The 26094-nt window shown below is 38.6% G+C and overlaps 2 protein-coding genes across 2 annotated transcripts; both read right to left on the reverse strand.

Moving 5' to 3' along the window:
* Positions 1-448: 448 nt before the first annotated feature.
* LOC128196616 (protein ALP1-like) lies at positions 449-2449 on the reverse strand. Its single transcript, XM_052878101.1, has 5 exons — positions 1865-2449; positions 1548-1773; positions 1044-1473; positions 556-913; positions 449-472 (listed from the first exon to the last, which is right to left on the reverse strand). The coding sequence occupies exons 1-5, from the start codon at positions 2447-2449 to the stop codon at positions 449-451; spliced, it is 1623 nt and encodes a 540-aa protein (XP_052734061.1).
* A 6215-nt stretch (positions 2450-8664) lies between these two features.
* Positions 8665-10466, reverse strand: LOC108339171 (uncharacterized). Its single transcript, XM_017576314.1, has 4 exons — positions 10030-10466; positions 9830-9956; positions 9456-9734; positions 8665-9177 (listed from the first exon to the last, which is right to left on the reverse strand). Exons 1-4 carry the CDS (start codon positions 10464-10466, stop codon positions 8665-8667), a joined length of 1356 nt encoding a protein of 451 aa, XP_017431803.1.
* Between the last annotated feature and the right edge of the window lie 15628 nt (positions 10467-26094).

The raw sequence follows: 26094 nt of genomic DNA on the forward strand, positions 1-26094 counted from the left end.
TTCTATCCTCCATTGCTGACACTTGACGCACGGCTGCATCAGAGATCACACCAAAATGAACATTTGATGAGCTAAGGACATTTGCGAAACCATCTAGGCTGGTGGTTAACTTATCAAACTGAGAATCAATAACATCGACCATAGGTGCCTTCCTTTTCGAGCCCCGTGAAGATGAAGTTCCAGCGGATGGGACGGAAGGCACAGATTGAGTCTGTCCTGGACTATATTCATCCACAGATGGAGGAGGTGATGGTGGAGTTGGGTCTCTATACCCCGTCCACTCAGGCTATTCAGGAATGTACTCAATATTTTGATTCAAATCAACACTGACACGAGGAGCAACCCGCTGTCGACGAGCTTCACGAGCAGTCCGAACACCACTCCCAGTGGCTCGATCAGCTGCCCATAACTCCACCATTAAATCATAATGTCTTATACTATTAACTCTTCACTTTGCCGCAGTTGGCCTGGACTGAAAGTACAAAATGAACAATCAACATGTCATCATATTATGTGTTATAAAGATCGACAAAATGTTTGCATTTTTATAAATACCTGAATGAGGTCCATCCAAACTTTGTCCTCAGCGTGGAATGTCATACTAACCGGGTTCCACGCAAATCCACTCAATCCAGAAAACAAGTCATGTACCTCGCGCCATTTATCTTTCAAGACTTTCTGACGATTTTTCACATTATTTTTTGTTATAGCGACATACCCACAGCTATGAGGATGATCAACCATGTTACTATATGCTTGGGATGTCCAGCTTCCGTCAACCCTATTACCGATTCGTGATTCCTCAATCATAGACTGTAGAAGACGTGCATCCATGTCCTCTGTCCACTTAATAAACTCTCTAGTAGGAGCAGAGGACTGAACGTATGCTGCCTTACCTCTATTCATTTTATACCTAGTTCATGAACAAAATTGTAAAAAGTTAACATTAAACATGCTTAATATAATGTTCAACTCAAACACAAAGGATCAAATAGTCATACAATACAACAAAATATAATAACTAAGAGTTTTGATAATCTCACCACATATCATCGGCTATAGAATCCCTAATACTACTACCAATCCTATGGTCCTCTTCTATGACTTGAGATGATGAAACATTATGGTCTTCCCGATCATTCAAGTCGTTATCAACTTCTTCAAGTAATGAGTCATCGTTATCCACGCCACGAAGGAAGTTGTGTAAGATACAACATGCTAGTATGATGTCTGTCATTGTATCCAATCCATAGTGTGGTTTAGTGCCACTTGCAATGATAGGGAATCGTTTTTTCAACACACCAAAGGTTCTTTCAATAACATTTCTCAACGACGAATGACGATGATTAAACAGCTCACGTGCATTTTGTGGTCCTCTGCGTGTATATTCTTTAAGGTGATATCTCACGCCTCTATATGGAGTCAAAACTGTGCTTTTCAACATGAATCCTGCATCACCGAGGTAGTATTTTCCTACAATTTTGCGCATATAAATGTAATTAGTCAATACACAATTAAATCTTCAACATCTCAATGTAGACACTAACCTTGGGGAATAACCAACGGATCATCTCGATCAAGAGCATTTTTTAAAATTCTCAAATCAGATGCAGTTCCTTCCCACCCAGCAAGAACGTAAGTGAATTTCATGTCAAAATCACACGCCGCAAACACATTTTGTGTTGGCCAGTCTTTTCTTCCTCGAAATCTTTGAGCATTACTTCTTGGGACCTTTACACGAACATGAGTTCCGTCTATGGCTCCCAAACAATCCTAAACATAGAAATAACTAATCATCATAAAACTGAATATGTGTTAGCATCCTTTAAACACAAAACATCTACACATATGATGAAGTGAGTACCTTAAAGTACGAGTTGAAGCGATTGTTGTTCAACACATATGGATGAACCTCATTTCCTGAGGGTTGAATTAGAAATTCAGATTCCATACTTAAGATAGCATCCAACACATTGTGAAAGTGTTTGCTAACCGTGGAACCGGATCGATGAAAGAAAAATGCCACACTGCGATTCTTAACATTATGGCCAATTATATGAAGAAATTGAGCTACTTGTTGCTCCACAGTAGACCGAATCGCATCCTTCACTAACCCAGTTGATCTTAGTTTCTCACAAAGTGTAAGAAATGCCTCTGGACCCATTCTAATAATGTCGCGACACCGATTAGTATGCACAAGATATGACATTAATTGCTCTCTACGACGGTCTCTGTCCGGTAGGTAATTGCTTACACTACTCGAATCAGTCGAGTACATACGCAAGATACTCAAGGCGTGTGCAACAATGCATAACATTGTCAGTGCAGCCAATGAAGTTGTTATTTGTAATTGTTGACGTATCATTGCGATAATATTGAAGTTCACACCAACGACATCATCATCAATATCTTCACCGTCCAAATATGATAAATCTAATTCTCCTTCCATCTCTATTTACTTAACCAAAAATATAACATTTAACAATCATATAAAAACAACTAAATTTAACAATCAAATTCATTTCGATAATTCATATATTTACATTTTATTAACAAATCAAGTATTCATACGAACAATAAAAAAAATTACATTCATATAATTATATATATATATACATATAAATATATATTTATTTATATAACATTATGGTATTCTGAGTAAAGTATTATCAATGGTCATGCACATAAATTTAATATAATAATATTGAACATACCTATTTTAGTGTCAAACTTATGAAGATTTCTTCACCAGATTTGAACCACCGTACAATGAATGCTACCACCAAGTAAGATATAAGATGGATAATTTTTTTCTACAGATTCAGATATAACATTAATCCACACGAAACCTGTTCACAAAATACATGAATATTTGGAAAATTATATACTGCTTTAAGCAAATAAAAATAAATTGTTTAAATAGGTAACTTTTCTCACCATGCGTCTTGAATGATGGTCAAATAATGCCTCACCACAACCATTTATGAAGGTCAACAGAAGGTAATGCAAAACCCTTGCTCGCATACAGCCACCAACCTTTTTCCAACCTCAACAGATGCTCTACTCATGGTATAAGACAAAGTTCAGTGTAACCAACAAAGCAAATGCCAAATTCCAAGCACAAAACGTTGTCTTTAACAATATTTTTCAAATACAAATTGGACACAACACATGTGTCTAACCTGGTCAGACTAGTAATCCCTGAGATGAAGTTATTAGGTTGCCAACTCCACGTTAATCTTTCCGAAAACCTGCAAGATTGAGAAAGGGTTAGCATCGTGCAATTAAAAAACAAATTCTTCAACATCTACAGCTTCAGGGGAGCCATTTCCGGCGACGCCCACGACGTCGTGGGGCTGCTGCTGCATGTAGGGCTTCATGGATTCGTTTTCTGGCGAAGCACAGGGTTCATCATTGTGGACATACTTTGCCTTTGCCGTACACAGAAACGTCTTCCTCCTCCTCTCGACCTCCCTCTCCATCTCCATCAACATGTACTTAGATTTGCAGTCGTCCATGGCCACCACCACCACATGTCCTCCAACAAACAAACCTTCATCCATTTTAAAATCTCCCTCATCTCCGTCTTCTCCATCCTCCCTTTCACGGTGGACCCATCCATACCCTCAGTAATGACCACGCGACCATTGGAAGTAAAATGAGAATGATTTTGTCAACCAGCAACCTGTAACCGGTTACGTTCACGTGTAACCGATTACAGCAGGGCGTGCAAAACTTTGAAAAGCTGTAACCGGTTACATTCTTTGTAACCGAATACAAATCCCATTTCGGACTCCTTCTTCATCATCAACGACGTCCTTCTTTGGCGATTAAGCACTGCATTCTTCTTCATCACCATGACGAACTTCCACCTCAAACAACCAAACCAAAATTGAAAAATATATTATTACCTATACTCCGTCGTCACTGCCGGCACAGAACTCCAACACACACACACTTCTCAGTCGCCACACTTCTTAGTCGCCCTCAGCTGTTGTAACGAAACCTCTTCACCCTTAGCTCTATACGTCCAAACACGCTTGAACACACACCAAACACATCTATGAAGCAGTATTTTATTACTCCGGTCTTGTGTGTGTGGTCAGACCTTTTTTCACAGTAAGCATTGTTTAGTCAAAGAGAGAATCTCCCCACAGTGCTATGCCTGCAAAAGAACGCTGCAGCTTGCCAGAAATGCATTGCCGAGGACACTGGAAAGTGCTATATCACATGGCCTACAACAGTATTCGCTACTCGTGAAAGCACAGTTATTTTTTAGATTATCTTTACTATGCATGGGGAAAACGTTTTGATGATATGCATTTTTAATTAACCCTGCTGATAACGTGTTTGGAAATTGCCAAATCCTTCGGGGCAAACCGGTCTTTGTCTAACATTTCATTGCAAATCTTCGCAAATTACCGGGATGGTGATAACATGATAATCTCGCAAATCGTCGCTTTTCCCTCCGCGCAAACCAGTCCAACCGAACAACACTGACTTCAGAAATCCGTCATCGCAATTCAGCGTGAATAGTTGTATCCACACATACGAACACAGGCTAAGAGACGAACAAAATTTCCTGAGGTTTAAGGACTTATCTGCCGTGTATTGTGCAAATTTTTTAGGATATAATAGAAATTTTTCAAAATTTCTGAGAATCTCAGAAAAATAGCTAAAAAAATTAAAAACATTAAAATTTTAACGTTACAGCAAATTGTTTTTAAATTTCTAACGTTGGCAATTAAGATAATGTTAACGTTGCCAATCTAACGTTGCAACAACGTTTTCATATTTTGCAATATAATAATAATAATATATTATAACACATTCATGCTATGTGGGTTTATAAAAAATGATATATTAATAACAAAAATTTCACACAACTTTGACACAATTGATGTGTCAATTTCCTAATGGATTTATAATTTTCTCTAAGTTCCTTATCAGGACAACGTTGAATTAAAAAACAAATATTAGAGAAATTTAATGGCGCAAGTTCTTCTTTCATTCTTCTTGCAACTTGAGATTGAAACCCTAACTTCATTCTTCTTTCATTCTCGTGTTTTTCCATTGCTATCCTTAGTGTATTTGCTTCATTAAAACTCATCATTTTTTTTTTCTGTTTCTTTATTATTTTGTTGTGTCTTCAATTAAATAAAGTAGAAGAAAAAATCTAGATGTCTTTCGCAAGTAAAAAAAAGGTGAAGGAGACATCTCTTCATTGTCAACTGAAGCATCCTCTATGAGCTTGTTATTGTCATTCATTTAATTGGTATTCTCATTTGTCATTGATATACATTCTATATGTGAGTGACAATTTGGTAGACGTTACAATTTTTGGTGGAATAGGGTAACTATTTTGAAAAAAAAAATATTAAACCAGACATAAACAATAAGTGGGTTGTAATAAACAACTAAGTGGAGAGCAAAGTCTAAGATTTTGTACAGATTTATGAAATTCGGGTCTAATCAAGGTTTTATGAACAACCAATGGGTTATGTTGATAAGAGAGCTAAACATATTCTTTATATATTTGTTTTTTATGATGAACAAGAGAATGATTTTATAGTTTCTTGCACAACAAATGACATAACAATTGTCTTATCTGTAGTTTGTGTTGTAAAAAAACTGACATAATCACGAATAATATTTCCTGAGACGTGTAGATTCATTGTCCTTAAGGACTTATCCGCGGTGTATTGTGCAAGTCCCCCAAGATACAACAGGAACTTCCGAGAATATCTCTGAGGATCTTAGAACGAGCAAGGATCTCTAAAAAAGAGTATAAAATAAACCCAGAATACTTTTAGAAGAGGAAAAGAAGAAAGGAGAATAAGAGAAGACTGCTTTTGGTGTGCTTTGGAATAGGGGGAAGAACTCTCTATTTATAAAGCTAGGAAAGAATAAAATCAATAAAAGACAATAAAAACAATAAATAATTTGACCGTTGCAGCCCTTAAAAATTTGACTGTTGCTAATTAATAAAAGAATATTAACATTGTCAATTAATGAAAGAATATGAATGTTGTAAAACATTCCAAAACCAACGTAACTTTTGTAATATTACAACAATCCCCCCACATATTGAAAAAGAAGTTGAAAGAAAAGATAAGAAACTTTTATTCTAGGTCTCATATAGGATGTAATGCATTAGAGCTGGTATAGCAAGCTATATGAACCAGTCTTAGATTAAGAAACTTACCACATAGTGTAGTTAGTATAACAAGTTATATGAACCAAAGACACTTGACATGTGTTAGAGGTTTATCAATCACAATACACCTCCAATGTCCTTGTTGTTATCGTTGTGTTGCGCTTATTAAGCCATGCGCGTGCCCGGTATTCATGAGTGCTCTAGAGATCATGCCAAGATCTCATGCAAGCGGCCCCACTCGACACTCATATAGGTTATTTCATCAAGTGTATGCTGCAAATCATACACTACCCATAAGGGATATGAAAATCATTAAAAACTTTGTTAAAACTAAAATTCTTTCACCACATCGAATTTTAATAACAAAGTTTAACCTCTCAATAATGTAGTCTTTAACACTTTCACACACACCATGGGAATGGACATAATTGATTAAAATCAATTTAGTTCTATCAGAACTAACAAGTGACTTGTTTTTACCCATATGAACCTTATTCATGGGATCTCCAATCACAAAGGCTGGGTTACCATCACTTGTTTGTTTGTAAGTGGCTTAAGTCTCATTCCCTTCGATGATTCTAATATCATTTGTCTTCCCAGGGGTTTTGTAAGAGGATCTACAAGATTCCGTTATGACTTCACATAATCAATGGAAATAGTTCCACTCTTTAGCGTTGCTTCACCAAATTGTGTCTCAATTGTATGTCTATTTTTTCCATTGTAATTCTTGTTTTTAGCTATAGCTATTGCCAATTGGCAATCATAGTGTATTGATACTGATGAGGTTGGTTTCATTCCTAGTGGAATGTTCGCTAAGAAGTTTTTCACTCAGCCTCATTACCAGCCATCTCAAGAGCAACAAACTCAGATTCCATGGTAGATCTTGCAATAATTGTTTGCCTGGCTGATCTCCATGTAATCGCACTACTCCCAAGTGTGAATACATAACTGCTAGTGGATTTTGTCTCATCTGAATCAAATATTCAGTTAGCATCAGTATACCCTTCTAGTACAACGGGAAATCCACTATATTCAATGGCATAATCCATTGAACCTCTTAAGTATCTCATAAGCCTAGCAAGTACATTCCAATGTTCCTATTTTGAACATTGAGCGTACCTACTCAATCTACCTACTGCATAAGCAATATCAAGTCTAAAAAAGCTCATCAAGTGCAATAAGCTCCTAATTATCTGGGCATACTGAGGCTGAGATAATGATTCTCCTTTATTTTTCATTAATTTAGAATTAGCATCATAAGGGGTACTCACTAGTGAGGTCATAAAACCTAAACTTCTTAAGAAGTTTCTCAATATATTGTTCTTGGGATAGTAATATACTATCTCCCTTCCTTATGATTCTAATACCTAAAAACACATTGGCTTCACCCATGTCTTTCATGTCAAAGATTGATCCTAGAAACAATTTAGTTCTAGCGATAATTTCATTGCGTGTACCAAAATTTAACATGTCATCCACAGAGAAACATATAATGACACAATCACCATTTTCAAATTTAGAATACTATTAATATTATTATGTCAAAAGCCAAAATTTATTTTTCCGAGTAATTAAGTAAAATTACCTACACCTCCATAATTTTAAAATATTTAAGATTGGTAAACGAAAAAATACCTGGTTGTGCTTTTCTCTTGTAGGTAAACTATACGAAAATTTACTCAAGTACCTCATCTTCTTCGTCCTCGTCCGCAGTCCTTACAAATACGATCATAAGCCATCGTTGTTGCGAGCACCTTGGCAGCCTCCAGAAGTTATGGGTTTCGCAAATACAATATGAGTTCTGAAAACAAAGTTTTGATCCTTCGGGATTGAGTTGTTGATGTCAGCCATAAGTCCTTAAGATTGTTGTAGAAAAGATGACACTACAAGAAAAATCGCGATTATATACGGCCAAAATCCGTATATAACGTCCAAAATCTGTATAAAAAATCGTCTTATATACGGATTACATACGACCAAAAATCTGTATATAAAAAGGTTGTAGATAACATTATATACGGATAATCCGTATATAAGTTACATACGGATAATCCGTATATAAGTTACATACGGATAATCCGTATATAAGTTACATACGGATAATCCGTATATAAGTTACATACGGATAATCCGTATATAAGTTACATAGGGATAATTCGTATGTAATTTATATACGGATTATCCGTATGTAACTTATATACGGATTATCCGTATGTAACTTATATACGGTTAAACAGATTAATTCACTTGAATAACATACCTGCTCATTCAAACAGACAATTTACAAGACCTGCCCATACCACACAGACAATTCACAAGAGCTGCACATTATATCCATTCACAAATTTGACAAATAAAATAAGTCTTAAAACCTACAAACAAGCATTTGACATTAATCATAATAAGAAAGTTTACATAATTGTTAATTATAATAAGTTCAAATAAGATGAAATAAGTTATTGAGGAAATAAGTTTGAGTCATAGATGCCCTACTTCAAAAAACATAACTAGTAATCTCCATAAACATTATCATCTTGTGGTTGATCTGTTGGTTGCTGTGGTTGCTGTGGTTGCTGTGGTTGTTGTGGTTGTTGTGGTTGTTGTGGTTGAACATTAGTTTGTGGCTGATTTTGGGATTGAAAAAATTGTTGTGCAATTGCGACTGTAGGAGGCGGAAGGTACTGCATTATGACGCCAATAAAGCCTTGCAATTGAGAGTTCATCTGTCGAAGTTGGTCATCATGGGTTGATACTCGTGTGTGGAGGTTAGAAATGTCGTCTACCATCGGTTGCTGAGAAGAAGATGCCTGTGTCTGTTGTATGTAACTATCAACACAGTCATCTTGAGCACTGACATTTCCGATGCCGTATACGCGTCCCTTGTACCTTCCACTAGCAACGTCCAACCAACATTGGTTCCTCAATCTTTCCTCATCTGCAGGGTCTAGGGGAGAACATGCTGAAGCACCAACAAATGCTGTCTCAGATCTTATTTGAGAAAATTTTGCTTCAAACTCTTCCTGTTAAATGAATACATGATTATCGTTAAATAGATAGACCTAAGAATTACAACCTAATAAAGAATATAATGGAGTTAGTAGAAACTAACATGTGTCCGCCTAGACCTTTCATTGACAAATTGTCCTGTTGATGCTCGAATATGTGTCTACTGAAATATTTCATCAACATGCACTGACCGACCAAGCTCCTTTGACTGAAAGCAAAGAAGATGTAAGTTTTTAACATCAAATATTTGTAAAGTTTATGAGTAGAAATGTAAAAATAAATTTATATGTACCAGACGAATTGCATGCTCATGCACGCTAATGGATCCCCCAGTGTGTAAACAACCACCCTTGTCAGATGTCCTGTTCTTTTTGGCCGTTTCACATTTTTGTCTATAAAGTGGCATGTTCCACTTCTCCAAAAGACCATTCCAAACAATATCCCTCATCCAATTAGGTTTTTTTCCTTCTGTTCGAGCCTTTTTAAACATCTCAGATAATCTATGAGATGCTTTGGTGTGGAAATTTTTTTTCACCTTTTCTTCATGGTTAGACCTCCATGAAACCTTCCTCTGTTGACAACAAAGATTAATATTGGATAAGATAATTGAGGACCTTAACATTTAAAATTAATTGTAGTACATAATGTAAATAAACACAAGTGTACCCTAAAACGCTCAAAGAAAACATCTCTTTGTGTCTGAGGTATATTTCCCCATGTCACCCATGGCTCATCAAACTGTTGCTTGATGGTGGCTGTGATTGCTTTGGATGCTGTTTTTGTTGGATAAAACCTATACCAAAATAAAAGTCAAATATTAGAATAATACAGTATATGCTTGGAACATTAAATTGATGTTTTCTTACCCTCCTCCAATAGGTGTAATGATTGGACGATTGTTGGAAACATCTTCAAAGTCATTGGCTGCTGAACTTGAATGTGGAGGGTTATCCCCTATAGGAGGTGGTGATGGCATATTTGTGGGAGTTGTTGGGTTAGAACCAACATGGGGGAAGGGTGATCTCCATTGATCAGCAGCAAATTGTTGTGGACTAGGTGTGAAGGAAGGAACTTCCAACGAAGGTGGAATTGATGGTGCAGTAGGTGTCAAACCAGGAACTTGTAATGGTGGTGGAACAAATCTAGCAGTGGAGGTAGAGGTAGGTGTAGATGGCTGACTACTTGAAGCATTTACATTATTGAAACGATTTAACAACTTCACCATATAAGATTTCTTCTTGCCCTTCTCCTTATCTGATTTTGCTAAAGGTGGAATAGGAGGGTCACAACCATCTGATGCCATATTCTTGAACAAAAAACAAAATTGTTGGGTCAATATATTTTTACAATTGAATGGAAAGGAAAAGTAAGAAAAGAACATGATGACGATGTTCTTGTTTGCCAATACTACACATCGAAGCAAAAGATAAGAATGCAAAACTTTAATCTACTCAAAACCATTGGAGCAAAAATTATAATTAGCAATATAAGTAGTCAAACACAAAGGGTATCGAAATAACATGCAAATTGAAATTACATAAATGATTTCATCACTTCTTCTTTCTCCCCTCTAAAAGTATGGGTTTATGATCACCCATGGGTACACCAACACATCGTAACTCTATTCACTGCTAGAACTGTGAAATGAATCTTCATCCTCATCTTCACTTTGTCCCTCTTCGCTGCATTCTTCTTCCGATTCACTTGTTTCTTCATCCATATAGCCTTCAACTGATGGTACATTGTTGGGGTCCACTTCTTCAAGACCGGCTTCTATATCTTGCAATCGGATAACTTCTTTAACTTGAATGATGTCATTAACATGTGACATTTCCTCCACTTGGTATGGCTCAATGGCATCTACGTTATTGGAATCTATACGACCTCTAGGTTTGGTCTTTATTGCAACACACCAACCCCGTTTGTCGGTGCACGATGCAGGATATGGTACATAATACACTTGTTCTACATTATGTGCAATTATAAAAGGATCAAACAAGACATATCTTTTATCCATTCGAATATCCACAATGCCATACTTTGAATCCACTCTTGTCCCTATTCTTGATGGATCAAACCAATCACAATAAAATAATACAACTTTCTTTTCAATGGTTGAGGTATTGTACTCGAGCTCATATATGTGCTTAATGACACCATAGAAATCATCTTCACCCCCTTCTGTAAGGCCTTTAACATGAACCCCACTATTTATAGTCGTCTTGCCCTGGCTCCATGCATGGGTATGAAATTTATATCCATTGACAAAGTAGGTATGCCATTCCTTTACACATCTTAAAGGACCAAGTGATAAATCTCTAAGATGTTGGTTTCTGACACTTAAAGGATCGTTATGAACCTACAACCACAAAATATATGAACCTATTCAATATAATTAAAAATGAATAAATATGTGAATAACAAATTTATGTGGAAGAATTTGATCAGTTGTACTTGATCCCTGAACCACAATGGGAAATTTGCATGTATATGTGTTGAACTGTTTGACTCTGAAAGTTGATAGGTATGTAAGAATGAGTTGTCCATAGGTATGACAATATTCGGTCAATATCAATTTAATACATAAAAACAAAATCCATACAAAAAAGCAATTTATTTGGAGCCTTACTCAAGATAAGGTTGAACTTCATTGCAATTGATCAAGAGATGAACATGAGCTGATCTCAATTCTTCGTCACTTAGCCAATGAGTTGATTCCCTCCCGGAATGACGACCACCTTCGTCAAACACTGATAATGTTGTCCTTTCAATTTCAGTGTGTACTTCATTTCTATTGCTTTGTGGTGTTAACATAAAGTTCTTGAAGTAGTGTGAACAAAAATGAGTTGTTTCTTTGTGCAAATATGATGCCACTATTGATCCTTCAACCCTAGCTTTATTCTTAACTGAACGTTTAGCATATCCCATGAACCTACAATTTAAGAAAGTGGTATGTTAGTTTCAATATGTGTGACATCTAAATACAATAGTTGAATGAGATATTGTCACCTTTCAAATGGGTACATCCACCTATATTGGACCGGTCCACCAAGTCTTGCCTCATATGGAAGATGTACAGGGAGATGTTCCATACAATCAAAGAATGAGGGAGGGAATATTCTCTCCATCTTGCAAAGAATGAGCGGAATGTTTTCTTCCATCTTCCGAAGGTCGACCTCATTCAATGTTGTAGAACATAAATCTCTAAATAAATGACTTACTTTTGTAATGGGATTGAGAACATGAGTCGGTAAAGAACTAAACGCTATAGGAAGTAAGCATTCCATAAACACATGGCAGTCATGGCTTTTCATCCCAATGACCTTTCCCCTATTCACATCAACACACCTTGACAAGTTAGAAGAATATCCGTCAGGCATCCTAAGATCTTTCAACCACTGACAGACCTGTTTTGATTGGTCTACTGAAAGTGTATAATTAGCTTTTGGCTTGTACATCTTTCCATTAGTATGAGTTTTGAGCTCCAAGTCTTTTCGTTTACAATACAAGCCTAAATCCATTCGGGCCTTTTCATTGTCTTTTGACTTCCCACTGACATTCATGACAGTATTAAAAATGTTGTCAAAAACATTCTTCTCAATATGAATGAAATCAAGATTATGCCTTAACAAATTATCCTTCCAATATGGTAGATCCCAAAAGATGTTTTTTTTCGTCCAATTATGCCACTCACCGTATCCATCTATTCTTGGTGCACCATTTTCAGTTACTTTAGGATAACCATTAACTCTATTCCAAACTTCTGTTCCCGTCAAATATGGTGGCGCGTCTTCCATGTCCATTTCCCCCTTTTTGAAAGCATTCCTATTTCTCCTAAAGGCATGTTCATTTGGTAAAAACCTCCGATGGGAGTCAAACCACGAATTTTTTCGCCCATTATATAATCTAAAAGCCTTTGAATGCTCCATGCAATGTGGACAAGCCAATTTACCATGGGTGCTCCATCCAGACAGCATACCATAAGCAGGAAAATCATTAATTGTCCACATTAGCATCGCCCTCATGATAAAGTTTTGTCGCCTTGAGATATCGTATGTTATGACACCACTCCACAACTTTTTCAAGTCATCTATCAACGACTCTAGGTATACATCAATGCGTACTTTTGGATTGAATGGCCCCGGAATGAGACATGTCAAAAACATGTAGGGTTTAGACATGCACATTTCTAGAGGAAGGTTGTACGACATGACAATTACTGGCCAACACGAATATGGTATATTTGACGCCTGCACATATGGATTAAAACCATCGGAACATAGACCAAGTCAAACATTGCGTGGCTCAATGGAAAAATCACGATGTACTCTATCAAAGTGCTTCCACGCCTCTCCATCACATGGATGACGCAAAAAACCATTTGACGACCTGTTGTGATGGTGCCATGTCATTTCTGTTGCAGTTTCTTTTGAGGCATACATTCTTTCAAGTCTTGGAATTATTGGCAAATAGAACATGGATTTAACGGGAACTTTTTTTTTAGAACTTGCTCCTGTCTTGTGTTGTTGATACCTTGCCTTCCCACAAAATTTGCATTCAACTAACGCTCCATCATTCTTACCATATTCATTATCATAGAATAGCATGCAACCATCCATACAACAATCAATCCTCTGCGACTGTAATCCCAGCTTCGACACTATCTTTTTTGCATCGTAGTAAGTTTTCGGTAAACCACATTTGTGTGGTGTTACATCCAAAAGCATTTTTGCAAAAAAAATCTATGCATTGGTTAGGAATATTCCAATTCGACTTGCAAGCTAAAAGCCTCACACACATTGATAATTTGGAGTCTAATGCTCCTTCATACAAAGGCGTATTTGCCTCCAACAAAAGGTTATAAAACCTTTGAGTTTCTTCATTTGGAGCCTCTTCTATGTTAGAATAATTTGATGCTTGGAAGGGTTGTCTTTGTATAAGAGCATCATGGACCATGTTTTCCATCGTCATAACTTGTTCATTTGGTTCATCTTCTGTCTCCACACCCCTAAAAGTGACATCATTATCTAAATCAGCTTCTTGCATGGTTTCCCCATGATCCTCCCAAATGAAATAATTAGGCTTGAAACCGTTTTTATACAGGTGAACCTTCACAACTCTTTCGTTCAAAATCTTTGTACAATCGCACTTTAAACATGGACATCGAAGCCCCCCATCTCTTTGATAACGGTCTTGTTCACAAGCTTTAATTATAAACTCTTCAACACCCAATACAAATGACTCTTTCAACGCACCTCTTCCTCTATAACACCTATCGTACATCCATGAACGATTTGGTGGAACTTGATCCATGTTCTGTATACATATCAATTAACGACAAATTAGCCACTACTTAATACAAGGCTAAATTAATTATGTATTACAAGTTTTCCTTCAAGGAAAACTAATAAGAAAGTTCAACACTAAACAATCAGTAAATGAATTTCCATCACTACTCCTTGGAAGGTAATGTTAGGTAAGTACTTAGTCATGTTAGTTTAAAAGGTTTGGCATATTACATGAGGTATAGATGTTCATGCTTTATGAAAAGTGATGTTGTTATAATGAGTACACATGGTTGGATACTTTGGGGTGTTGTTTGTGTATGAAAAAGTGTCATGGATACACTTTAAAATCATGTATATTGTGGGTATCTTGTTTCTTATTATCTTGCATTAATTATACATTGTTGGGGGCACTTATCTATACTCTTTGACCAAGAGTGCGGGTAAGAGGGTTTTGAGTATTCTCTTCCATTGTTTGAAGAGAAAAGAACGAGTTTTAACTATGAGAGGAGTGAAAGTGAGGTTTTAGTGTGTTGGGGTACATGGGTTGATAGAAATAGTGAAGAAAGGAGAACTTTGGTGTCAATGGTGGAAAAAGATCATGAAAGAAGAATAGTGTTAGTGGAATGAGGAGATGGACACATTACAAAAATCACCTACCAAGGCAAGGAGAAAAGGTGGAAGTTTTGGAGTTGGAGTTGAGAAGGAGAACAAAATGTGGGAGAGCTTTGGGTTCAGTTGGAAAATGTTAGAGATAAACAAAAGAAAAAAAAAGGAGATGGTCAAGATGTTGCATTGGTTGATGTGAAAAGAGGAAGGAAGATGAGTGCTTGCTTTTGACGTCAAATGGGAGAGGAGAATGCGAGAGGTTTTGAGATTGAGAAGTGGTGGTGTACATCTGGACGTAAATACCTATGTGCAGGGAAGAGAAATGGTCACAAGAAATGTAGTGGAGAAAGGGGTGGGGCCACGGTTTTTGAGAGAAAAGATAGAAAAATGTGGGACAGAGATGGAGAAGAAAGAAAATATTGTAGAGGGTAGTGGTGAAGCTTGTAAGGTCACTGTTTGTTGGGGAAAGGAAGTTTGTAAGATGGGAAATTGGACTTTAAGGTGGCAAAATTGTGGTTCACTTAGAAGAGAGAACTATCTGAATGCATAAAGGTCTCTCAAATGCATGAAGGTTGATTATGAGAAATATGATTGAGTTAGATGAGATTTCCTATATCACATGATTGAAAAACTAGGCTTCTACTCTACATTTATAAACTGGAAAAGGAATGTTTAGGGTATTGTTTACTAAAGAGTCAAAGTAATAAGTAAGGATTCCAAAGCAAGCAGTGGGTGCTGCTGGCAGCACTCATTCTAATGTGCAAGAAAACAGAATAAAAATATGGTAGAAGGCATGATAGCCAATAGTAGACAAAAAGAATAAAAAATATATCTATAAATGCTAAATATAGAAAATAGAATAAAAGAAAAATAAATAAATTAAAGAAAAATAAATAAATTAAAGAAAACAAAATCATTGACTAAAATCCAAGAAAACATCACAACTCCAACATTATTTTGGGCACTTCACCTTCTAGCTTTGATAAAAAACAACACTCACATCACACACACACAACATGATTCTGAACTTCTAAAAACAGAAACATAAATTTAAAGAAAAACAAGAGCACAAAAGCTAACTGTAATAATTTTTATTTATTTATTTTTTATAGTTTTATGGGATGAGAGAAAAAGAAGATAAACATGGGAACTAAACACACCAACGTATTTTTTTCTTAACAATACTCTAACTATAATAACTATCCCCATTATACCTAACTCATCATTTTCAATCCAAATCCATATCACTTCCTGTTGACCTCTTTTCTACCAATATTTTCCTTCCCACTACTTCTCATTCTAAACCTTAGCTAGAAGACAAGAGGCTTTGGAGAAGGCACGGCCATTCACCTTTTGCTGGGACAACACATCACAACCCATAACAATTCATTTTGTCAAGTTCATTTTGTCAAACATCAACACATGCCACCTAAATGTCACGACCCACATAATAGAAAAGAATTGCAGATTTTTAACTCTCAGGTGCTTTCCACTCTACACATAAACTTTTGACTTTTCAATTGGAGAAGACAAGCAACTCTCGGTGTGTGCTTATTGGAGGGTGCCCCTCATGGTTTTGCTACGTTAACATTCATTGAAGAGCTTGCTATAATTGTTACAAAGCTAAAAGCTCACGGCCTTCACACAACCAAAGTAACACCCAAGCACACAACTGGAAGCAAATACTTCATCACTTCTCGGTTGAAACTGCAAAATGAAGAATGGAATTGGTATCATGTGGAGTGTTCACGGTTTTCTCAGACATGGATTGGAAAGTAATAGCATGGCCCCATGACAACCCTTGTTGGCACACACCAAAACATCACATATGTTTTGAATCAAAAGGGCCACCACTTTCGGTATTATTCTCCACTCAAGGTTTTGCATTGGCATTTAGTTGATTCCTGGAGAGCAATTCACGTACAAAGGGAGGAGCTCCATGCTGCAAGATTCTGATATCTTTGCTTTGTCCACTACACACACAAGCTTTTATCATTGGTAAAACAATTCACTGACCCAAGTAAATCCCAGCTAGAAGAAGTAGTACAAATGAGGATACAACCCTTTCATTGTATAACTCACGCTGCAACAAAGATAAAAAAAACACACGGCCCATGGACAACTAAGCATTCATAAAAAATGTACGTTGGGATAAAAAGAGGGATCAGCTACTAAAGGGAATATTATCCTCAATGAAAAAGCTTGCACACAGACATGGAGAAGGGGCCACTACTAGACGGAAGAGTTGGCTCATGGCTGGCTGGTTTTCCCTTTAAAAATGAAGAGACACACAAGAGGAAGGGGACGACTGGGAGTCTGGACACTACTCTTAGTTACAGAACTCACGGCAACACACACACTCTGGGTTTTTGGTTTGGAACTTTTGGCTGTGAACGTTTTTGTTGGGGAGACACTACTCTCTTGGCTGGAGTTCTCTGCAGAACATCAAATTGGTTGGAGAGCAAGGAGTAGAGTAGATGTCACGGCTGCTGGAAGAGAAGAGTTATGGCTGAGTTTTGATGAGCACGGCACCCAGCAGAGAATGGAGTTTAACTTTAATAGGTTCTGTGTGTCTTACTCTTAATGCTTGAACAAAGAGTGAATTTATTGTTCTAAACATGTGTAAGAAAACGTACCCTCCCCTCTTTGCTGTTAACGTGTTTATGTAGTATCATTTCCAATTTGAATTGCATTTGGTTGCTTATTTTACTTGTTGCATCTTATTTTATTCCATAAGCTTTTTACTTCTACACGGTTGTACTCAATGTTTGTTGTGATGGAAGAGTAGAATATTTATTTAATTGCTTTTAGGAAGAGATAAGTTCTTGGTTTTGTTAGAAGAAAGTGTGATATGATGACAGAAAAGTGGTCACGACATTTTGCAATGAAAAACACATCATTCTTTAAAATTCAGAAAAAGTTTGTCTAGAAGTGTGACTCATGCCATGATGAATAAAAAAATGAAGGTGGAAGCTAGATGGGAATAGGTGTGACGGTTTTGGGGAGAGAAAAGGAGTGTATTTTAACTCTTTGTGGAAGTTAACGTGCAGCATGTTAGAGATTACTTTGTTTTCTTCTTTTAGTGGATGTAATTGTTATAGCTTTTTGATTTGATGGGAGAATGGTAGATGGAAGCAAAAGTCGTGTAGATGTGACATTGGTTTTGTACTAGAATTGAATATTTAATTTGGGTTCATGCTGAGAATGAATTGGAGGTGCATGTTTGACCATAGTAGGTGAAGTGGTATGCATGGTTACGTGTTGAAGGTGCCACGGGTGGAAGCAAAGAGAGCTCTTATATGAATTAAGATTGGGTGGAAGGGTGTCACCGAGAAGAGTTGCTGTTGTCACGTCTTGGGGAGCAGCTGCACGCATACGGAAAGTTGGAGAGGAAATGAGAAGCATTGAGTTATTTTCTTGGAGAATGAAGGATTGGTGTTACGTTTTGGGAGCAACACATAGTAATTGGGAGGTCTGCAGTTTCATGTTTTCATACCAATCAGAAAACAGGGGCTACTTTTTTATATTCAAAAGGAAAGAATGTTATTGCATCACTATACAGGCTGCATGCAACATTCTTAATATAATTAATAGAAGAAAAAAAATTCAGAAGTAGGGTGACTAAATCAAAGACCACTAAAAGATTCTGAAATGTGGGAGACCACATCTATCTCCAGAAAATTAAGAGACAATACAAGGAGGTACGCATCCCATCAAGTAAAAATTACCATTTCTAACACCATAGGTAGCTAAACTACAATAAAAAATATGGCAGAAGGCATGATAGCCAACAACAGACAAAAAGAATAATAAATATATCTATAAAAGCTAAATATAGAAAATAGAATAAAAGTATTATATGTAAATACATGTAATACATGTCTTTGTTAGACATATGATACACTATAGGCAATTTATGATGTGTTCAATTCTTCCAATACAGATATGCTGCACCAGAGCAATACATCATGACCACACAAACTCCTTGACTACCCTCAGTTCCAGTTGCAACTGCACTTTCCCCAGTCTTATGGCAGGTTAAATATTTCTTGTCAACTATTACCACATATAGCTCCCTATAGCTCCCTTTATCATGTAATGATGTTGGCTTTTTGATTCGTAATATGGTTTCATGTTTTAAACACTTGAATTCGCCAGACAAATTCGACATCTATAGTGCTGGTTTAATCTTTCTATAATTGGTAATCATCTAATGGTGACAAAATCTACGACCTCCTATGATTGGAACTAATCAGTCAATATATGTATTCAATTTTATATGCATCCACATATAGCTCCCTTTATCTGATTAAGCTCATATTTTGAAATGCTTAAGGTTTATACCAACCTGTAACATCCCAAAATACAGTAATTACCTTAATCAGAATTAATTACATTAAATCGGTAAACCAGTGTAGTCTTTACAATACTAACGAGGTTCAAAAAGCCAAACGAACGACTTAACGTACAGAAATATGCGAACGCAACAGAAATAGGAGTTCAGGGACGAACGGTCTTACAAAACCTTGACCGAACGTCCATAATAAAACTAAAAGACTAATAAATGAAAAACACGCGAGCGCTCTAAGGCTCGACTTTAACTTCTACTTCCACCAGATTCGCGTCTTCCAAATTTTCTTCTTCTAGCGTCTCTTCAAGTGACGTGTCTCCATCTGCTCACATCCACACGGATGATCATTGCAATGACAGGACGAACGTACATAGACAATAGACAACACAAGGAAAACGAAAGGGTAAGCTTAAGTAATTTAATTTATACATCAACATGTACACTAATATTTCAATTCATACAAGCACATAACTCAATATATAACATCATCCAAAATATATACTGAGAACAATTCGTTTAAAGGGATCGACTGCCAGTCAATGACCGAATGCGATGATATGCATTTACTAATAATTTGGACGAACGCTATTTATGTCTGTTCCAAAATCAAGGACGAGCGTTCGGTATAAGACCGAACACTTCTTAGGACGAACGCTAGATATAAGACCAATAATTAATTAGAGCGAACGCTTGGTATAAGACCGAGTGCTAATTAGGACGAACGCTCAGTGTAAGACCGAGCGCTACAAATTTATAAGTATAAGGGATAATACATTATAACTTAATTTTAAATTACAAGATTACCACTAGGCTGAGCCGAACGCTCAACATAGTATTTCATGGGACGCTCGTTCTCGATCGGAACTCTTTCCAAATAAAAGAATTCCTTTTTAAGCAATTGATTAGAAACCAAACGGTATAAGACCGTACGATGACGAACGTATTTTATCATAGTAAGGATTATCATATTCAGATTTTTCATCTATTATAACTCAACATTTTTCATACGATTCATAATCTTATAATTTCATATTCATCATTTAATTTACATACTTTATAGAATTCATATTAACAACTCATATTATACGATAATCATCCATTTTCCAATTCATACGTATCAACCAACACATACCATATTCATTCATGCATAACAGCGATCGTTCAGGCATACTCAAACAGCATACATCTCATTCATTCAGTTCATATCATGCTTGCACAAAACATCCAAGTATAAATTAAATTAATAAGCTTCCCTTACCTGGATAGCAGTGTACGCCCTAAGAATGTGACTTGGTGTCGTTCAAATATGGCTTCACCAAATGAACGTCTTTTCCTTTGTAGTACTTGGTGCGGCTATCTTCTATACGGACTGTTTGCAACTCCAGTGTTCGGTCTGGACGAAGTTGAACGTCTTCCAACTCCAGTACGTGAGATGGGTTCGCTATGTACTTCCGAAGTTGGGAAACGTGGAAGACGGGGTGAAGGTTCGATAGCTGAGGCGGCAATGCAAGCTCGTACGCTACTGGTTCGATTTTCCTCAAGATTTGATACGGTCCAATGAATTTGGGAGACAGCTTCTTTGGACGAACGGCTCGGCCTACACCAGTGATTGGGTTGAGTCGAAGAAACACATGATCTCCTGCAGCGAACTCCAAAGGTCTTCTTCTCTTATCCGCATAAGATTTCTGCCTGCTCAGAGACGTCTTCAACCTCTCCTGGATTAGCTTCACTTTCTCGGTCGTTTGCTGGATAAGTTCAGGTCCAGTTAGCACGTGCTCTCCTTCTTGAAACCAACAAAGTGGCGTTCGGCATTTTCTCCCATAAAGAGCTTCAAACGGCGCCATTCCAATGCTAGCCTGAAAGCTGTTGTTATACGTGAATTCCACTAGCGGCAGGACTTCATCCCAAGCGCCTAAGTGATCTAGGACGCACGTCCTCAGTAAATCTTCCAGCGTCTGGATTGTCCTCTCAGATTGGCCGTCCGTCTGAGGGTGATAAGCTGAACTCATCTGCAACTTGCTTCCCAATTGACTTTGCAGAGATTGCCAAAACCGAGATGTGAATCTCGTGTCTCGGTCAGAAATTATGCTCGAGGGAACTCCATGCAAACGAACAATCTCCTGGATATACAACTTAGCCAAGTTGGTCATTGACATCTTCAAGTTAACTGCGAGGAAGTGGGCGCTCTTCGTTAGTCTATCCACGATCACCCAGATTGAATCATGATTTCTGACCGTGCGTGGTAGATGGGTCACGAAATCCATGGAAATGCTGTCCCATTTCCATTCAGGAATTTATAGTTGTTGTAGTAGGCCGCCCGGCCTTTGATGCTCTGCCTTCGCACGTTGACACGTTTAACAAGATGCTACAAAACGAGCAATGTCACTCTTCATTCCTGGCCACCAGAAAGAACTCCGGAGATCCTGATACATCTTAGTCATACCCGGATGTATACTAAGATGGCTATGATGCCCTTCCTCCAAGATAATCCTCTTCAGGTCTCCATCATTTGGGATGCACGTCCGGCCCTTATAACGTAAGAAACCGTCCGTTCCAGTGTTAAACTCCTTGGTCTGATCCGTACCGAGTGCGTCTAATATCTTCACTAACTCTTCATCCTCTCGTTGCTTCTTTTTGATCCGCTCGAACACGTCGCTGGATATCCTAAGGTTACAACACTTGATACTGTTCGGCTCCAACTCGAATTGTAACCTTAGATCTCTAAAGCTTTCAACCAGGCTGAGTTCTTTAACCATCATAACTGAGATGTGAACTGCTTTCCTGCTTAGGGCGTCCGCCACTACATTAGCTTTTCCCGGATGATATAGCTGTTCAAAGTCATAATCCTTCAAGAACTCCAGCCAACGCCTTTGCCTCATGTTCAACTCCTTCTGATCAAATAAGTATTTGAGGCTCTTGTGATCACTAAAGACTTGGAATGTGGATCCGTACAAGAAATGTCTCCAAATCTTCAACGCGAAAACGACCGCTGCCAACTCCAGGTCGTGTGTTGGGTAATTCCTCTCGTGAGTCTTCAATTGGCGGGATGCGTACGCTACCGCTCGCTTTTCTTGCATCAGTACACAACCCAGACCTTGGTGAGACGCATCACAATATACTTCGAAAGGCTTGGCCGTGTCTGGAATGACCAACACTGGAGCGCTCGTCAATTTCACTTTCAACTCCTGGAAGCTGGCTTCACAACGATCGGTCCAAGCGAACGGCTGATCTTTACGAGTCAACTGAGTTAGCGGCGCTACTATCTTAGCAAAACCTTCAATGAAACATCTGTAGTAGCCCGCCAGTCCCACAAAGCTACGCACCTCAGTGACCGAACGTGGACTCTCCCATTCCCGTACCGCTCGCACTTTCGCTGGGTCTACCGAGATGCCTCCAACCGACACCACATGCCCCAAAAACTGAATTTCCTTCATCCAGAATTCATATTTAGACAACTTGGCATATAACTCCTTCTCCCGTAACACTCCAAGTACAAGTCTAAGATGTTCCTCATGTTCGTCTTCGGTCTTGGAATAGATGAGAATATCGTCTATGAAGACGACCACAAACTTATCCAAATAAGGCCTGAAGATGCGATTCATATACTCCCTGAACACTGCTGGAGCGTTCGTTACTCCAAATGGCATCACCACGTATTCATAATGCCCATAGCGAGATCTGAACGCTGTCTTCTGGATGTCATCTTCCTTAACTCTGATTTGATGATATCCGGATCTCAAATCAAATTTTGAGAATACAGCAGCCCCATGCAATTGATCCAGCAAGTCATCTATCCTTGGAAATGGGTACTTGTTCTTGATGGTCAGCTTATTCAATTGTCTGTAGTCTATACATAACCGCGAGCTGCCATCCTTCTTCCTTACTAACAGTACGGGCGCTCCCCAAGGTGATACGCTCGGCCTAATGAATTGCTTCTCCATCAAATCTTCAATCTGCTCCTTGAGTTCAGCTAACTCCGCAGGAGACATCCGATAAGGCTGAACCGAGATAGGAGCCGCTGTCGTCACCAAATCAATGGTGAATTCAACTTCACGATGCGGGGGAAGTCCAGGTATTTCTTCCGGAAAAACGTCCGGAAATTCGTCCACAACCGATCGTCCTTCACTGTTCTTGTCTTTGGACGATCGTTCCATATTCGCATTCCCAACTTCTCCGTCTTCGTGTGTCATTATAAGAAAACAGCTGGCGCCCTCCATAATATCTTCTTTCAATTGACCGAGCGTCACTGACAACACCTCTTCTTCTTCACCAGGGGAAAATTAATTCCTTCTTACCACAATCAATAAGAATGCGATTGGTAGCCAACCAATCCATTCCTAAAATCACCTCCAAACCTTGAAGAGGTAAGTAGATGAGGTTAACCTTAAACTTACGCCCTTCCACTTCTATAGGACACCTGACGCACATAGTGGACGTCCTAACCTCACCAGCCGCTGGGGTAGACACCACCAGGTCGAACTGCATTTCTCTCACTTCTAAACCCAGTTTGCCAACGCACTCCTTCGAGATGAAGGAATGAGTTGCCCCCGAATCAAACAGCACACGACAAGATATTCCACACAGCAAGCATTCACCGGTTATAAGGTTACCTGAGCTTGCTGCTTCTGCTCCAGTTATAGCACAGACGCGCCCCACTGCTTGTGCTCTACCACCTCTCGGTTGGTTCCTTCCAGCATTAGGTGGCCTCATCACTGCACGTCCACTCATGTTGCACTCGTTATCCGAGTGCCCGTTCCTTCCACAACGGCTGCAGTGCTTTCCTCCCACCAGCTGAGGGCATGAAGAACGATAATGTGGCCCTCCACACCGGAAACAAACAACGTTTCCTTGTCCAGACTGTCCGACAGGAACTAATGCTTGTGACCCGCTTGCATGAGAAGGCTGGTTTGGACGAGCGTAAGGTGGTCTCCTTTGAACAATACCTCCCCTGGACACGATCGGTCCCCTACTCACTTGTTGCTGCTTCTTCTGTCGTTCCGCTTCTGCCATATTCTTCTCCAAGACCTTGGCTCGCTCAACCATAGCAAGAAACGACCGGATGCACAGACTTCTAATCAAGACCTTCAAATCACTCCGCAGTCCGTTCTCAAATTTCCTGCACTGCCACTCCTCACTGGTGGCTATCGTATTGAACCGAACAAGGTGCTTAAACTTATTTGTATATTCAGAAACTGACATCCCACCTTGAACCAGCTGCAAAAACTCTACTTCCTTCGCAAAACAGACGCTGTCAGGGAAGTACTCCTCATAAAACTTACTGCGAAATACTTCCCAGGTGATAGGACGCTGAGCGTCTGCCAGAATAGCTCTTGTACTCGCCCACCAGTGGCTTGCTTCCCCAGTCAACAAATACTCCGTGAACGCCAAACGGTTCTCATCTGGACACCTCTTGGCGTTGAAGATCCTTTCCATGTCCCTTAACCACTGATCCGCCTCATCAGGGAGGCCCTTCCCACTGAACTTAATCGGATGGTGTTGGAGGAAACTCTCCAAGCTCCATTCAGCAGCAGGCTGGGCAGCGTTGGAAGAGGACGCCCCCGGAGTGTGTCTGGTTGCTGCTAAAATTTCCATTAATTGTCTTTGGGTCGTTTCAGAGTTGGCACGAGAGGCCTCCAAACTCTGCATAGCGTTCTGATTCTGCTGCATCAGAGTGGCATTCTGCTCCATTAACGTGGTATTTTTCTGCTGCAGTCTATCAATCACAGTCTCCAACAACCTAGTATTGTTGGACGTATCAGGCTCATTAGGTTGAGGTGGAGGAGGGAGTCTAGGTGCCATTTGTTCTCTGGACACAGAGAAAGACGAGCGTTAGTAATGTTCAAAGAGTTTGAAAAAAACATAAATCATTTAAACACATGATAAGCCCACAGCAAAAACATAGTGCACTCATAACCTACAGTGTCCTTTAATAGAACAAAACTGCTCTGATACCACTAATGTAACATCCCAAAATACAGTAATTACCATAATCAGAATTAATTACATTAAATCAGTAAAACAGTGCAGTCTTTACAATACTAACGAGGTTCAAAAAGCCGAACGAACGACTTAACGTAAAGAAATATGCGAACGCAACAGAAACAGGAGTTCAGGGACGAACGGTCTTACAAAACCTTGACCGAACGTCCATAATAAAACTAAAAGACTAATAAATGAAAAACACGCGAGCGCTCTAAGGCTCGGCTTTAACTTCTACTTCCACCAGATTCGCGTCTTCCAAATTTTCTTCTTCTAGCGTCTCTTCAAGTGACGTGTCTCCATCTGCTCACATCCACACGGATGATCATTGCAATGACAGGACGAACGTACATAGACAATAGACAACACAAGGAAAACGAAAGGGTAAGCTTAAGTAATTTAATTTATACATCAACATGTACACTAATATTTCAATTCATACAAGCACATAACTCAATATATAACATCATCCGAAATATATATATATACTCTAGACCGACCGTTCGGACTGTATGAATCTGTGTAGTTACAAGGGTCCTTGCACCCGAGTGATGTAGTAACTGGGATACACCAAACAGCTGCCACTCGAGGTCAGTCCGTTCTTACGTCGCCCATGTTAACTTATGGACTAAGGACCTCCTGCCGTTCCCACACATGACCTACTCCCTCTACATGAGGATGAGTACTCACGGAACATCAGGATGGAC

Source organism: Vigna angularis, chromosome 5 (genome assembly GCF_016808095.1).
Source record: "Vigna angularis cultivar LongXiaoDou No.4 chromosome 5, ASM1680809v1, whole genome shotgun sequence".
Taxonomy (NCBI): Eukaryota; Viridiplantae; Streptophyta; class Magnoliopsida; order Fabales; family Fabaceae; genus Vigna; species Vigna angularis.